General features: G+C 46.3%; 1 protein-coding gene across 2 annotated transcripts in view; it reads left to right on the top strand.

Annotated features, from left to right (window-relative positions):
- The window catches only part of LOC119647139 (protein vestigial), a 129,933-nt gene that overhangs the window by 45,569 nt on the left and 71,119 nt on the right, over nucleotides 1-13,245 (top strand). For both annotated transcript variants that reach the window (XM_038047932.1, XM_038047931.1), the window contains exon 3: nucleotides 9,107-9,340. In XM_038047932.1, coding sequence (XP_037903860.1) covers nucleotides 9,107-9,340 — 234 coding nt within the window. The remainder of the gene's footprint in view (nucleotides 1-9,106; nucleotides 9,341-13,245) is intronic.

Here is a 13,245-nt window from a genome sequence, read left to right as displayed (position 1 = left end):
CCCAATAATCCCTTACCTGCTTCATAGGACGTACCTTTGTTTGTTGCTTCGATGTCTTCAGGATTGATCCTACAAAAAATTTCACTCAGGACTTTCGCAAAGGTTTGGCTTTCCGTCGGCTGAATTAATAGAGCTGGCGGTCTAGTCCTTCTCCGGCTTCCCACTTTTTCTTTTGGTGCTCAAAAGTTCGTGTCCACGTTCAATGCATATTATCCGTCCCGAAACGATTGACTCCTGATACACGTCATAGCTGGCACCTTGGTAGAGCTAGGCTCACATCTCGCAATTGACATCGGGAAAGAATTGTCGTCTTCCGAGGACTCCCATTGTGTCCCGGTGTGTATTAGTCATTAGGGAAGGTTTCTCGAGGCTTCTACCTAGGAAGGATAATGTCACTTAGGCAGGATGCGGGATGCTGTTCTCCTGTCAGGTCCCCGGCAAGTTGCAGTCATGTGCCTATAATCTAAGTATCTCAATCACTTGATTGGGACTGCCCGAAATCGTATCCTATTTGTCAAATTCCACCACAACGAGTTTTTGATCTAGAATTCGCAGAGGTGGTAGCAATTTGGGCGTTGGTTACCTCCGGATATTGAAGCTTGATTTTTCTACTTCGGACTTTACTGTTAAGTAGTCCAAATCTCGAATTTTTATAGAGTATTTGGGTTCTTAGCCAGAAGCCAGCACGACGTGTACAAGTTAGTGGATATGCAGAGGTAGTCTCTTTCACAAGTGCGGTAGTGCTTACCAACAGGTTGCCGTGGTGTTCCAAAGTCTTGATGACCTGCCTTTGATTTTCATCCAGTTTGTCGATGTCTGCGTAGACTTCGTCGTTCACTCCGAAGATTCCTTGCAGTAGATTTCCTAGGAGACCGCGTTGACTCCTCACTTTAACCCATGGACTGATAGCGTCTATTGTTATGTTGACTTCTTGTTCAGGTTGAGTCACAAGCTCCGCACACCGCATATTTGGGTGTAATCGTAGGCCTTCTTTACAGATATTGGACATATTCTGATATATCTGTCGAGTGTGCTCTAGGTCAGACATGGTCTCTTCACTAGAGATATTGACGTCCAACCGGAATTGTCCCTTTATTAGTCGGACCTGACCCAAATGCTCGACATATATCCCTGGTTCAGGGTGCTTGATGGTATAGTTGCCTTTTGCCCCTGTGACACAAACTAATAAAGCGAATAAATTTGTCATCAGTTTGGACATTTTTGATGTTACAGACCGGGATTTTTGTTTCCTTTTCTGACGATTTGGGTGGATACCAATGTCAGCAGTCGTTGGCTCTACTGTATGTTCCCCGTTGTTTGGCAAAGGACAGATCTTCGAAATAAGTCGGTGTCGGTGGTCTTGGTCCCTCTACCGTTACTCCATTTAACTGTGATGTGACCCAGCGTAATCAATGCCCGTCCGAGCAAAAGGTTTTCCTGGCTGTACTCGTTCCTGAGGCAGTATTCCCATCAGTTGTTGACTCGGCTTGGCGTTCATTCTGAAACAATGGGTACATTTCCTCCCGAATTGTTTCACGGCCGTGAGCCCGTCAATGATCCAGTACTTCGTACGAATCGTCGAGTGTACTAGCTGAACGGGACCATGCAGCATTAGATGATGGTAATGTTTTATGACCAGATTAGCCATATGTCCTCGGGGTAGTAGTATAGGGTGTTTTGTATCGAAATTTACAGCACTCTGCTGTATCCTTCCATCAACCCTCAAAATCTGCTCTAAATCGAGGAACGGTGTTAACCTAATCAGCGAACTAGTTTTGGCCAAGGGTTTGTTGGCGTTGAGTAGATTGATATCATCTGCAAATGCCTCTCGCTGAATCATCCTGAGAGCGGTTTCCGCTTGTCGGAGCTCATCTGACTTTAAAAACGGGGTTGTGAGAGTTAGACCTCCATCTTCTGCAGTAACCGATGACTCTTACGAGTTTCGTGAATGATGAGAATCGTTGCGTTAAATTCTCCTTTTCTTCTGCCTTTATAGTTGTGAAGCATGCTGCCTTTTGTCGTACTTCTACATTGGTGACTGCTTTGTTGCATATGAATCTGGATTTTGGCCACTTGGCTTGATGTTCCTTTAACCAATCCGGGCCGCTCCACCACAGTACATGATTCTTCAAAATGTTGGGGAAAATTCCACGAGATGCGACATCTGCCGGGTTTGCTTTGCTATTTATATGTCGCCATTGTTTGGAATCGGAGGAGGAATGAATGTGGCTGACTCTATTGGCGACAAACACTTTCCATTTAGCTGCTGGAATCTGTCCAATAATAGGGAATGACATCCTTCCAACCATGGGCTTTTAAAGTAGTTGACATCAGGTCGCACAAGAGCGCAGCGCTGCACAGCTGCAACCGTGGAATCGATTGGACCTTAAACGGTGCGACTTTGTTATGAGTTGAACACTTGTGAAACCGTCACGTTCCTCAATGCGTACGTAGATGACTGCCGCATATGCTGCTTCTGAGGAGTCACAAAATCCATGGACTTGAATAGCTGCAGTATCACTACAGTGTAGCCACCTTGGAATAGTAATTTCCTGGAGAACCGGTAACTGTGAACGGAAGTTTTGCCATATCGCATCAAGTTCTTCTGTGATTGGTTCATCCCAGATTCTGTGTTGTAACCACAACTGCTGCATCATTATTTTCCCTACGGCAATACACTGCTGCAACCATCCCATTGGATCGAATAATTTCGCTACCTCAGAAAGCAATTGTCATTTCGTGAGCACAGTACCTGTGATCTCCTCTAAGGTAACATTGAAGAAAAAGCAATCCCTTGCTGGATGCCATCGTAGTCCTAGCGTCTTGATGTGATCTTCCTCGTCGATGCTTAACGGTGGATTCGCTTCTCTATCGGAAACAGGAATTGACTCCAACAGACTATTGTGATTTGCTGCCCATTTCTGTAATTTAAACCCTCCTAACACGATCTCGTTGTAGGTGTCTGCTCCAAGCACAATGTCGATTCGCCCTGGAGTTCCGTATTGGGGGTCAGCTAATTTTTTGACTGATAGTCCCGCTGGTAGCTTGACTGGCGTTTGGGTTGACGAATGCAAGTTCGTTATGGTAGGTAGTACTAAAGTTGACACGTTGGTTGTGAAGTCTCCATACTTTCCCTTGATCACTAACTCCACACTGCCTCTACTCTGCATTCTTGTATCTGCTCAGATTCCGCATATATGTATCTTTGAGAACCGCCTTCGTAGACCAAGCAATTGAACTGCTGATTCCGTGATGAAACTCCTTTGCGACCCAGAATCTATTAAAGCTCTCAAAGTCACAAATTCGCCCGAAACACTCTGTACAACAACTCGAGCGGTTCTGAGTAGTACTGTTTGATCCTGCGTTCCATCCCCAGCCAACAACGCTTGGGTAGCCGGGATGAATAGTTTAGCATCGACTGTCAATTTTTTTGAAATGCTTTTGATTTCACTGTTATATAGTAACGAATGGTGCTTCTTCGAACATGTCCGGCACCTGCCACTCGAGGGGCATTGGTTGACGCCATGTCCCTTCTTCAAGCAGTTAAAGCACAAGTTTTGTTTCCTTGCTTCATTTTTCCGTTGTTGCTCGTCCATCTCTCTGAACTTGTCGCACTGATGGTGCAAATGCTGCATGCCTTTGTCGTTGTAGTCGTCAGTGAGTCAACCTTAGAAGTTTTCCGAGGAATGTTCAACGCCTCGAGTGTCCTGAACCGACTCGTCAGGAACTCCAAAAACGATTTCAAAGTGGGTAACTCTGCGTTAGCACCCAGTGATGCTTCCCATAATCGTCGAGATTGTTGGTCCAATTTCTGAGTTGTTTCGAAAATGACCAATAAGTCCCAATGCTCAGTGTTGACGCCGATACTGTTCATATTAGCGATGAACTCTGCGGTGGCGTCCATTACTCGTTTGATGGAGGAATCAGAATCTTCCTTTGTCATTGGCCAGTTATGGAGCTTGCACAAGTAATTCCATGCCATGGCTCGCTTGTTGTCATACCGTTCTCGCAGCATGTGCCTTGCTGCCTCGTAATTTTCGTTGTTCACATCGAGATGTTGAATGACTCTTGCAGCATCAAACTTCGGGATAATCTTTCCAATTGCACCCGGTTCGTTGCCGCTGAACCGCTGCTGTCCGTATGTTGCGTGATGGGCTGGTATGCCGCCAAGCTCGACTTGAAACGAGTGAGCAAATCTAAATACGTTTTTTCGGCGCTCTCATACTCTTCCAAGTAGGACTTCTGTTTACTGGAATCTCCTGAAAGGTCATCCAGGACTGCTCCATGTCGTTTCTGGCAAACCTGTCACAGTTCCTCCAGCCGTTGTGTTTTGGCTTGGAAATAGCCAAGGGAATGCCTCTCCTTGCTGTCCTTCAAATGATTTCGGCTCAGTCTGTGCAGACTGGCGAAATTATCCCGCTGTACTAAGATCACCTCCTTGGTCATCTTGTCACGTCACGGATCTACAAGGATACTGACGGATGGGTACTTTTAAGCTCTCTAGTATCGGAGTCTTGCCACTCTTTTGCACCAAATTGATTTGTTCAATTTACACGGTGGAAAATATTGAGCGCAAAGATTGCGGCAGAGAACAATTTCTCCAACTCGTTCAGTATCCGGTTTGACGGACCAGAAAATGTTGACTTTTCTAAAAAAATCAAACTGAATATGGCTGTTTAGGCAGTGTTTAGGCAGTCTCACCTAAGCTTTAAACAAATTAAAGGCTTGTGTGCTTTCATCCTGATCAAGTACTTGAATTTAGATTTACCCTTTCTTACCTCTGCCATTTTTCGCAGTTTGCTTTGGATCGTTGCGATCGTGGAGATGATCCTCCTGGTAACCTTCTCCTGTAAAATTTTTCGGTGGTAACATTTGACCAAAGTTGACTCTAAGTTCCTCCTTTTTTCACGATTTTCGGGTTCTCCTCCAGATCACGTATTCTTCTAAATTTTCTTTCGCCGAATATGTATGGGGTACAAATGAAATATTATCGATTAGTACCGATTTCCGATTTCTGGCGTTTGTCATGACTCTTGTTAGCATAGCAGGTATTATGTTGGCAATTTCTTCTTGGATGTTGGTCTTCAAATCTTGTAGGGTTCTTGGACGGTTCACATAAACACGGGATTTCAAAAAACCCCATAGAAAAAAATCACAAGGGGACAGATCGGGAGAGCGTGCCGGCCATTCCAAATCGCCTCTAATTGAGATAAGGCGCTCTGGAAAGTGTTCCCTCAAAACAGCCATCGATGGTCTTGGAGTGTGTGCTGTTGCACCGTCTTGTTGGAACCAAGTGTCCCCCAAATCCAAATTTTCTAGCCGTGGGAAAAAAAAATTCTGTAGCATGTTTACATACCGGTCCGAATTCACTGTCACTGTAATCTCATTTTCCTCAAGAAACCAGGGACCAATAATTCCAGCTGAGGAAATTGCACACCACACTGTGACTTTGGGTGAATGCAAAGGCTTTTGATGCAATTCTCGAGGGTTGGTGTCAGCCCAGTAGCGCATGTTTTGTTTCTTAACCGACCCACACAAATGAAAATGGGCTTCATCGCTAAAAAAAAACAATAGCACCCTCGGGAATGACATCAAGAAGAAGCTCACACGGGTTCATCCGAGAATTGAAGTCACGTTCTGAAAGTTCCTGCACTATCGCCATCTTATAGGGATGAAAATGAAGATCATCACGAAGAATTATTCTTACAGAACGATCGGATAGGCCAAGGGCAGATTCATGTTTGTGCGCAGAACGCCGTGGCGATTGCAACATTGACGCTCTCACTGCTTCAATGTTCTCAGGTGATCTAACGGGCCGAGGGACTCCAGTTCTTCCTTTTGTCGCACTTGCAGTTTGTCTGAATGTAGTGACCCATGTAACAATTGATTTGCGATCTGGGACGGGAGCCAACGGGGCTAAATTAAAGCGATTCCGAAATGCACGCTGTGTTGCAATAACCGAACATCCGCTTGAAAAGTAAACCTCAACGGCAAAGGCACGCTCCTCACTATTCCAACGCATGATGGCGACTGAACCGTGTCGGGACAAAACTTTACAGTATCTCCTCTTGAACGAGACCACTAGCACTCCGCTATGACATCAACTAACTGAGTGGCGCGCATTTTAAAAAAGGAAGTTATGCTGCCGCACCCTGTATAATATATTTTCAATACTGTCTCCACGGGTTGGGTGCTGGTAGAGGTCTGAGCCCCATTATAGTATTTTCTGAGCATACTGCTGATTCCTGCAGTCTGGTAAGGACGGGTTCCTTTTTCATAGCTTTGACTATCTCCTATTTGCTAATCCTTATACTGCCTACCCGTCCTAAGGAAGTTTCAATTTGATTGAAGAAATTTTCTAAAGTTACACATCTGGATTTCTTGAGTTTCAACACTTCCCTCAAGTTAGCGAGTCGTGGATTCATCTTAGCCTTGCAATTCATTTGAATATGATTTTCTCTACCTCGTCTTGTCTCTGCCGTTCTTAGGTACTATGTTTCTGGGTCCTTCGGAGCTTTGACTTTTTTAGTATCTCCCTTGTTGGAGATAACAATTGCCTCTGGGCGAATTCGCACCTACGATTTCTTTTTCGTGGTTTTGTGAATTACTTTGGACCACCCACCATTTTCTGTTCCCCTAGGCTTCGCTTTGGTTACCGACGATTGCACTAAGGGCTCAGGCTTCTTCCTTTCCATACTTTTAACTCCGTCCTTTAGAACTAATAGTGTGACTTTTTTCCTTTTAGGTGCTTGCTGATTCCTCTTCTATATGGCGCCAGGTCGATAACACCACGGTTGGGTGCCATTTGGGTCGCCTGTGACACTGTTTGGAAGGCGGGTTTCAGCTTTAACCCGCCGCCAAGGAGTATTTGGGTGCTCTTTCCTTCTCCTGTGACGTACTGTAGAAGATCGTAATGCCTCTCACCATGTTTTTAATAGCTTGGTGCACGTTGTGCTTGCCCTTGGTAAACCTGGACAAGTCAGCTATTTTTCGCTCCAAGCTACATGGAGGGTAGTTTCTCTATGTCAAAGCTCTATTCTCTATCAGTCCTGACCCCCATAACCACTCCGTCACCCATAGCTTTTAATGTACTTTTCAGACTTTTTGCCGTCTTTGGGATTGGTGCAGATAACAGAATTGAATATCTCCTCCTGATTGGGGCAATTCCTTGATCTTGTAGCGTCGCCAGCGGTCGTTCTTCTTGGGCAGATGCGGTGGGTCTCGAAACTGCCTTCCTAGGAAGGCCTTGCTTCGCTTGAACACTTATTTCTCCAAATTTAAATGACTTGTAGCATTTGATTCCACGGTGGCGAAGTTGTCCACCGCCGGGACACTGTGATCGAGGGATATCGATGGCTAGGAGCCCGCTTACTCACTCCTAGAAACCGCCGATATTGGGGTTCCGAGCCCCTGCACCGTAATTTCACTTCTTCTCACTTCTTCCATGTTGGTTTTATTTTTTGGGTATCGTTCCCATAGCCATTTTCGTCCACGCATTAGAGATAACCAAACGCTAGCCAGAAAAAAAAAGTACATCAACATATGTTTACACATCATGCCCCAATTCGCCAACCAGGGTCGCACCTGACGGTAGATGTTTGTCTGCCAATCTGTCTGTCTGTCTGCCTTTTTTCATGCATGTGAAAATCTTCAAAAGGCACTGGCCTGGACACTCCAGTGAATGGGATTTTTATCCAATAAAACCACGCCTTCCCCTGTTGGACCACCTTTAGCTGTTAGTTAGCCTACTTTAGCCAGGTTTCCTTTTTTCTATCCGTGGGGATCGTGACTCCTTTCTTCTCTCTCTTTCTTTTAATAGTTTACTTTGAATCACTGATATCATGGAGTTCGTGGCATCCTAATCTTCTTGGCTACCATTCTCCGGATAAAGTTTTTCAGTGATAGTATTTTATCTAGAGCTTCCCCTAAGTACCTTCTTTTTTCTACCAACCTCGGCCATTGGAAGGATACGTGTGCTGGATCCTCAGGGGTCTATCGTAATTTGGAGAATCAGGTATTGATGGTGAAAAACTGGGTGTTCTCCCCATGTTTTTTTCCCAGGTATTTCCTGATGCTAGGGTTCAACCAGTGTGCCCAACGATGCTTTTTTGCGTGTTGCTATCGTTGTTGATATCTAGTTAAAGATCTATCCCTTTCGTGGTTTTTTTGCTTCCCATAAAGCAAAGATGGACTTGGTGGTGTATATATTTTCGCCATCTCGTCTGGCAAAATGTCGATCGGCACTATTACTGAGATGACGAACGCCGTATCATCTGAGACGTTCCTGGAGGCAGAACACACCCTTAAGGCTGTCCTTCTGCAGACTGAACTCAGTTTATGTGCGCCCCATAAAATATGCAGCGGCATTCCCAAAATTGGAAAGTGATGATCTGCCTTTGCGACCACACGACCACTATATATACCTACCATATCATCAACGTAGGCCTCCTCTGGAACCGGAAAGTTAAGTACGCCCTTGTACATGATTTTCGGAACCCCCGGACACCGACGGGGCCAATCTCCTCCTGAGGTGCATTATCGGTGTTATATCGGAGGATCCGTTCTCTGTCTGTTCCATTTTCTCAGAAATGGTTACTGGTATTGACACGCGTATATCCAAAAGGGGGTTGTAAATTTTCTTTCACCGAATATAGTCATGTGGGGTATTAAATGAAATGGTATCGATTAGTCCTCTCCGAAGCCGGTGTTAATTTTGACATTTTTTGGAAAGACTGGAAGTGGGGGTGCTATAAATTGATGATTTTCTTCACGGATTCATTCTCAGAAACTACTCAACCGAAAAATCTAAAAAAAAAATACGAAGCTGCCACTACATGGTCCCTAGCGCTCAAAATATCTTCCATATCTGTTTAAATAAAGTTAGAAATTGACTGGAAACCCCCCTTATGTTTGTCCTAGAATCATCAAGCTTTGTAGTAATACACTATGGATATAGATGAGGTGAGGTGCCTTCCCAGAGTGTTGGATCATTTAAAGTGAATATTTAATTAACCCCAGACGTTGGATAAACTATCTAAACTATTCAAACTATCCATCTTTATGCTCATCTTGTTTTGTTAAATAACCGAAATAATTTCCGTTTCAGGAACAATTGTTGGTGGCCATCATAATGACTCTTCGTGTTCATCGGGACCGGATTCACCTCATCATCATGGAGTACCCGCGAAAGATCATCATTTGGATGGAAGTGGGAGTGGGACACGAGCCCAATATATATCTGCATCCTGCGTTGTTTTTACACATTATAGTGGCGATACAGCATCCGTCGTAGATGAACATTTTTCTAGAGCACTTAATTTTAGTAATAAGGATAGTAAAGGTGAGTAATATTTGAAATGAAACAGTTGAAATATTTGCTAGATATATCTATCTATCTCCAGCAAATTAATGAAAACATTTGTATGTTATCAAAAATAACCTCTTGACATCTTCATTGCTCCTTAGAGCACAGCAGGAAGTCCTCGTATGATCCCTTTCTTTAATGACGCAATCTATCAAACCCTCGATCAAGATCTAAACGCTTATCCTTTGCTCATCTCAAGATTTATTTCAAAGGGGTGTGGAGTTGCCAAATCTCCCATCAGGCGCTTCCATTCGTGCGGATAAGGGTATGTTCGGCGAATGTGTCATGGCCATGTACATGCACGCATCCGGAGATGTCCGTGTATGGGCATGTTTATGCGCAGGCCGGGTAGGTGGGAAGTAAACGCCCATCCGTGGAAAAAAATTGGCTATGGGAAGGATACCCAGAAATAAAACCAAACATGGAGGAGCTCAAGAAGAATGAAGTTACGGTGCAGGGCCTCGGAAACCCAGTACCGGCGGTTTTTGGGAGTGAGCAAGCGGGCTCCCGGCCGTCGATATCCAACGACCGCAGTGCCTCAGTAGTGGGAATCTTGGCTACTGTGGCATCTAATGTTACAAGCGTACGGGAGGAACTTGAACTGGCTCCAGTGATGGATCCGTTCAGAAGGAGCTCGATTTTTCGCAGAGCCCCTCCCACACGGGCACAAGCCCCCACGATCGCTACCCCCAGTGGGAAGCGTATAGCGGGAGTCTTCGATGAGGAAGAATCACTGACGCCGATTCACCCGAGCGATGTTTTGAGCAATGATCAGTCTGGAGCTGCCTTTACTGCCCTCGGTAAAAAGATCATGGAGCTGTGTGAGTTTATAAAGGAGCGCAGGAACATTCACCAAAATATAAAGGCCATGATAAGAGGCATCCGTTTGACGTACAGCAAGGCCCAGGATGAACGAGTAGGGAAGTCGCGGATTGGAAAAGTGAACCAGGCAACTCAAGTAACGCCGGTTCAAAATACAAAAGGGGAGAAACCGGGGAAAAGGCTGCGTGAGAAGCTGAATGACTCAACAGCCAGCAAACCCCGAAAAGAAAAAAAGGACTCAACTCCCAAAAAGGCGGAGTTCATGAAAAGTACATCTGAAGCTGCCAGTGAAAATACTGCAGTGGCTACTTCGAGAAAAGGGATCGAACCTTCAAAGGCGGATGCGGAAGCTTGGAGGAAGGTAGAACCGCGGAAAAGAAATTATCGGAGGAAGATTAGACCGGAAGTGATTTTCATTTCCAAACGGGGCGAAGGGTCATACGCCGACATTCTCAGGAAAGTGAAGGCAGACCCCGAACTCACCAATTTGGGAGACAGCGTCAGCCGCATTCGACGGTCCCAGAAGGAAGATCTTATGTTGGAACTTAAGAAATCCAAGGATGTAACCGCGGACAAATTCTTAAGCCAAATCGGGAAGACTTTAGGGCAGGAAGCCGACATAAGAGCTAGCAGGCCGGAGATCACTATAATCTGCAAAGATATAGATGAAATCACGACGAAGGAGGAGGTTCGCGAAGCGCTGGAGAAACAGTTCGATCTTGCCGGACTACAAGAATCAGTGGTGAAAACGCTAAGGAAAGCCTATGGGGGAGCACAAACCGCCATCATCAGCCTAGCAGTGGAGAACGCACTCAAACTGTTAGCAGCAGGGAGAGTGAGAATAGGCTGGGTTATGTGTCGCCTTAGGGAACAGGTGGCGTTAAAACGGTGCTTTAGATGCCTTGGCTTTGGTCACATTGCGAAGGCATGCACTAGCCCAAATGACAGGTCAAAGCAATGCAGGAGATGCGGAGTGGAAGGTCATATCAGCAAGGATTGCGGAGATGACCCAAATTGTCTACTATGCAAAGGAAAGGAGGGTGTGGACCATCGGCACATTGCAGGCAGCAGCAGGTGCCCAGAATACAGGAGAGCCCTTAGCACAAATCGCAGATGAGGTTGATACAAATCAACCTCAACCACTGCGAGGCGGCGCAGGATCTACTCGCGCAAACCATCCGCGAGAAAAACATCGATGTGGCCATACTAAGTGAACCATACCGAAACCACGGTGGTAGCGTTTGGGTCAAAGACCAAACGGGCCAAGCAGCGCTGTGGACTTGTGGAGAACAAGGCTTCCAGTAAATAGTGGAATGCCCGGAGGAGGGCTTCATCAGAGCGAAGGTGAAGGGCATCCATATCTACAGCTGCTATGCTCCACCCAGTGCTACACTCGTCGAGTATGAGCGGATGCTCGCCGCTCTTGTTTTGGATGCAAGAGAACGTTGGCCGATCATAATAGGAGACGATTTCAATGCGTGGGCTCTTGAATGGGGCAGCCGGATAACTAATGTCAGGGGACGTGTTCTCCTCTAAGCATTCGCGGAGTTGGACGTGGTACTGGCGAATGTTGGGTCTTCGTACACTTTCCGGGGAAGGACCTGGGGTCTATAGTGGACCTGACATACGTGAGTGCTACTTTAGCCAGTAGAATCGCTTGGCATGTCAGTGAGGACTATACTCAAAGCGACCACTAGGCAATCCGCATAGAGATCAAGGGCGGATCGAGCTCGAAAAAGAGTTTTCGCAGAATGCCGGGTGGTTTCCTTGGCTGGACAGTGAAAGCTTTCGAGGGGGATACGTTTTCCGCGGTCCTCAAATCCGACATATCCCTGAATGGTACGGCCGGAGGGAAAGCCACCCAGATCACATGATGGGTGACGGAAGCATGCGATGCTACTATGCCCAGAAGGCGATTGCTCCCCAGTAGGCAACCCAACTACTGGTTGAACAACGAAATCGCAAGTTTGCGAGCCGCATGTTTTCGGGCAAAGAGGCTTTGCCAGACGCTCAGGGGAAGACCCGGTGGCGACGGTCGAGAGGAGGTACACAAGCAATTGCGTGGCCTCCTAAAGGAAGCCATTCGGAGGAGCAAAAAGAACTGCTTCAAACAGCTGTGCGACCATAACGACATAAACCCTTGGGGCGAGGCTTACAGTGTGGTGATAAAAAGGCTGCGGAAATCACCCCAGGTGACCTGTCTGCGCCTCCTGAAACAGATTGTTACCACTCTGTTCCCTCACCACGAAAATAGGGGAAGGCAAACTTTTGTCCAGCTAAATGACGGCACAATACCGCCTGTAACTATCGAGGAAATATGTGGTACGTTCGGTGACAACAAGGCCCCAGGTTTGGATGGCATCCCCAACCGAGCTTTGAAACTGGCAGTGAAGACTAGGCCCGACCTTTTCCCCAACACCTTCGAGGCGTGCCTAAAAGAAGGAATATTCCCTGCCCAGTGGAAAAAGCAAAAGTTGGTATTGCTTCCGAAGCCTGGCAAGTCACCTGGAAACCCAGCGTCGTATCGTCCTATCTGCCTGTTGGATACAATGGGGAAGATGATGGAGAGAGTCATCTACAGCAGACTCCTGTCCATCGTCGAAGCCAGCAATGGTTTGTCGGAACGCCAGTTTGGTTTCCGACGCGCCCACTCTACGGTGGACGCAATTGGCATGGTGGTAAACCTGGCAAAAGGTGCACTGATTTCTGGCGGTCGCTGTGCCGTGGTGGCGTTGGATGTCAAAAACCCATTCAACTCGGCCAACTGGAATAGAATTAAAGGAGCGTTGGCTGAAATAGGTGTTCCCGGATACTTAGCGAATTTGGTGGAAAACTACCTCTCAGAGAGGACTCTCTGGTACGGGACGGATGAGGGCCCCAACGAGTACATTGTCACAGCCAGGGTACCACAGGAATCGGTACTTGGTCCCCTTTTGTGGAATATCATGTATAATGGGGTGCTTGCTCTTCCCGTCTCAGAGGGGACTACGATTGTCGGCTTTGCTGATGACCTAGCTGTGGTTGTTGCAGCAAAAGATGCAGAAGATGTGTAAGTTTAC

Source organism: Hermetia illucens, chromosome 1 (genome assembly GCF_905115235.1).
Source record: "Hermetia illucens chromosome 1, iHerIll2.2.curated.20191125, whole genome shotgun sequence".
NCBI classification, from domain to species: Eukaryota; Metazoa; Arthropoda; class Insecta; order Diptera; family Stratiomyidae; genus Hermetia; species Hermetia illucens.
This window is presented reverse-complemented; position numbering and strand designations above follow the sequence as displayed.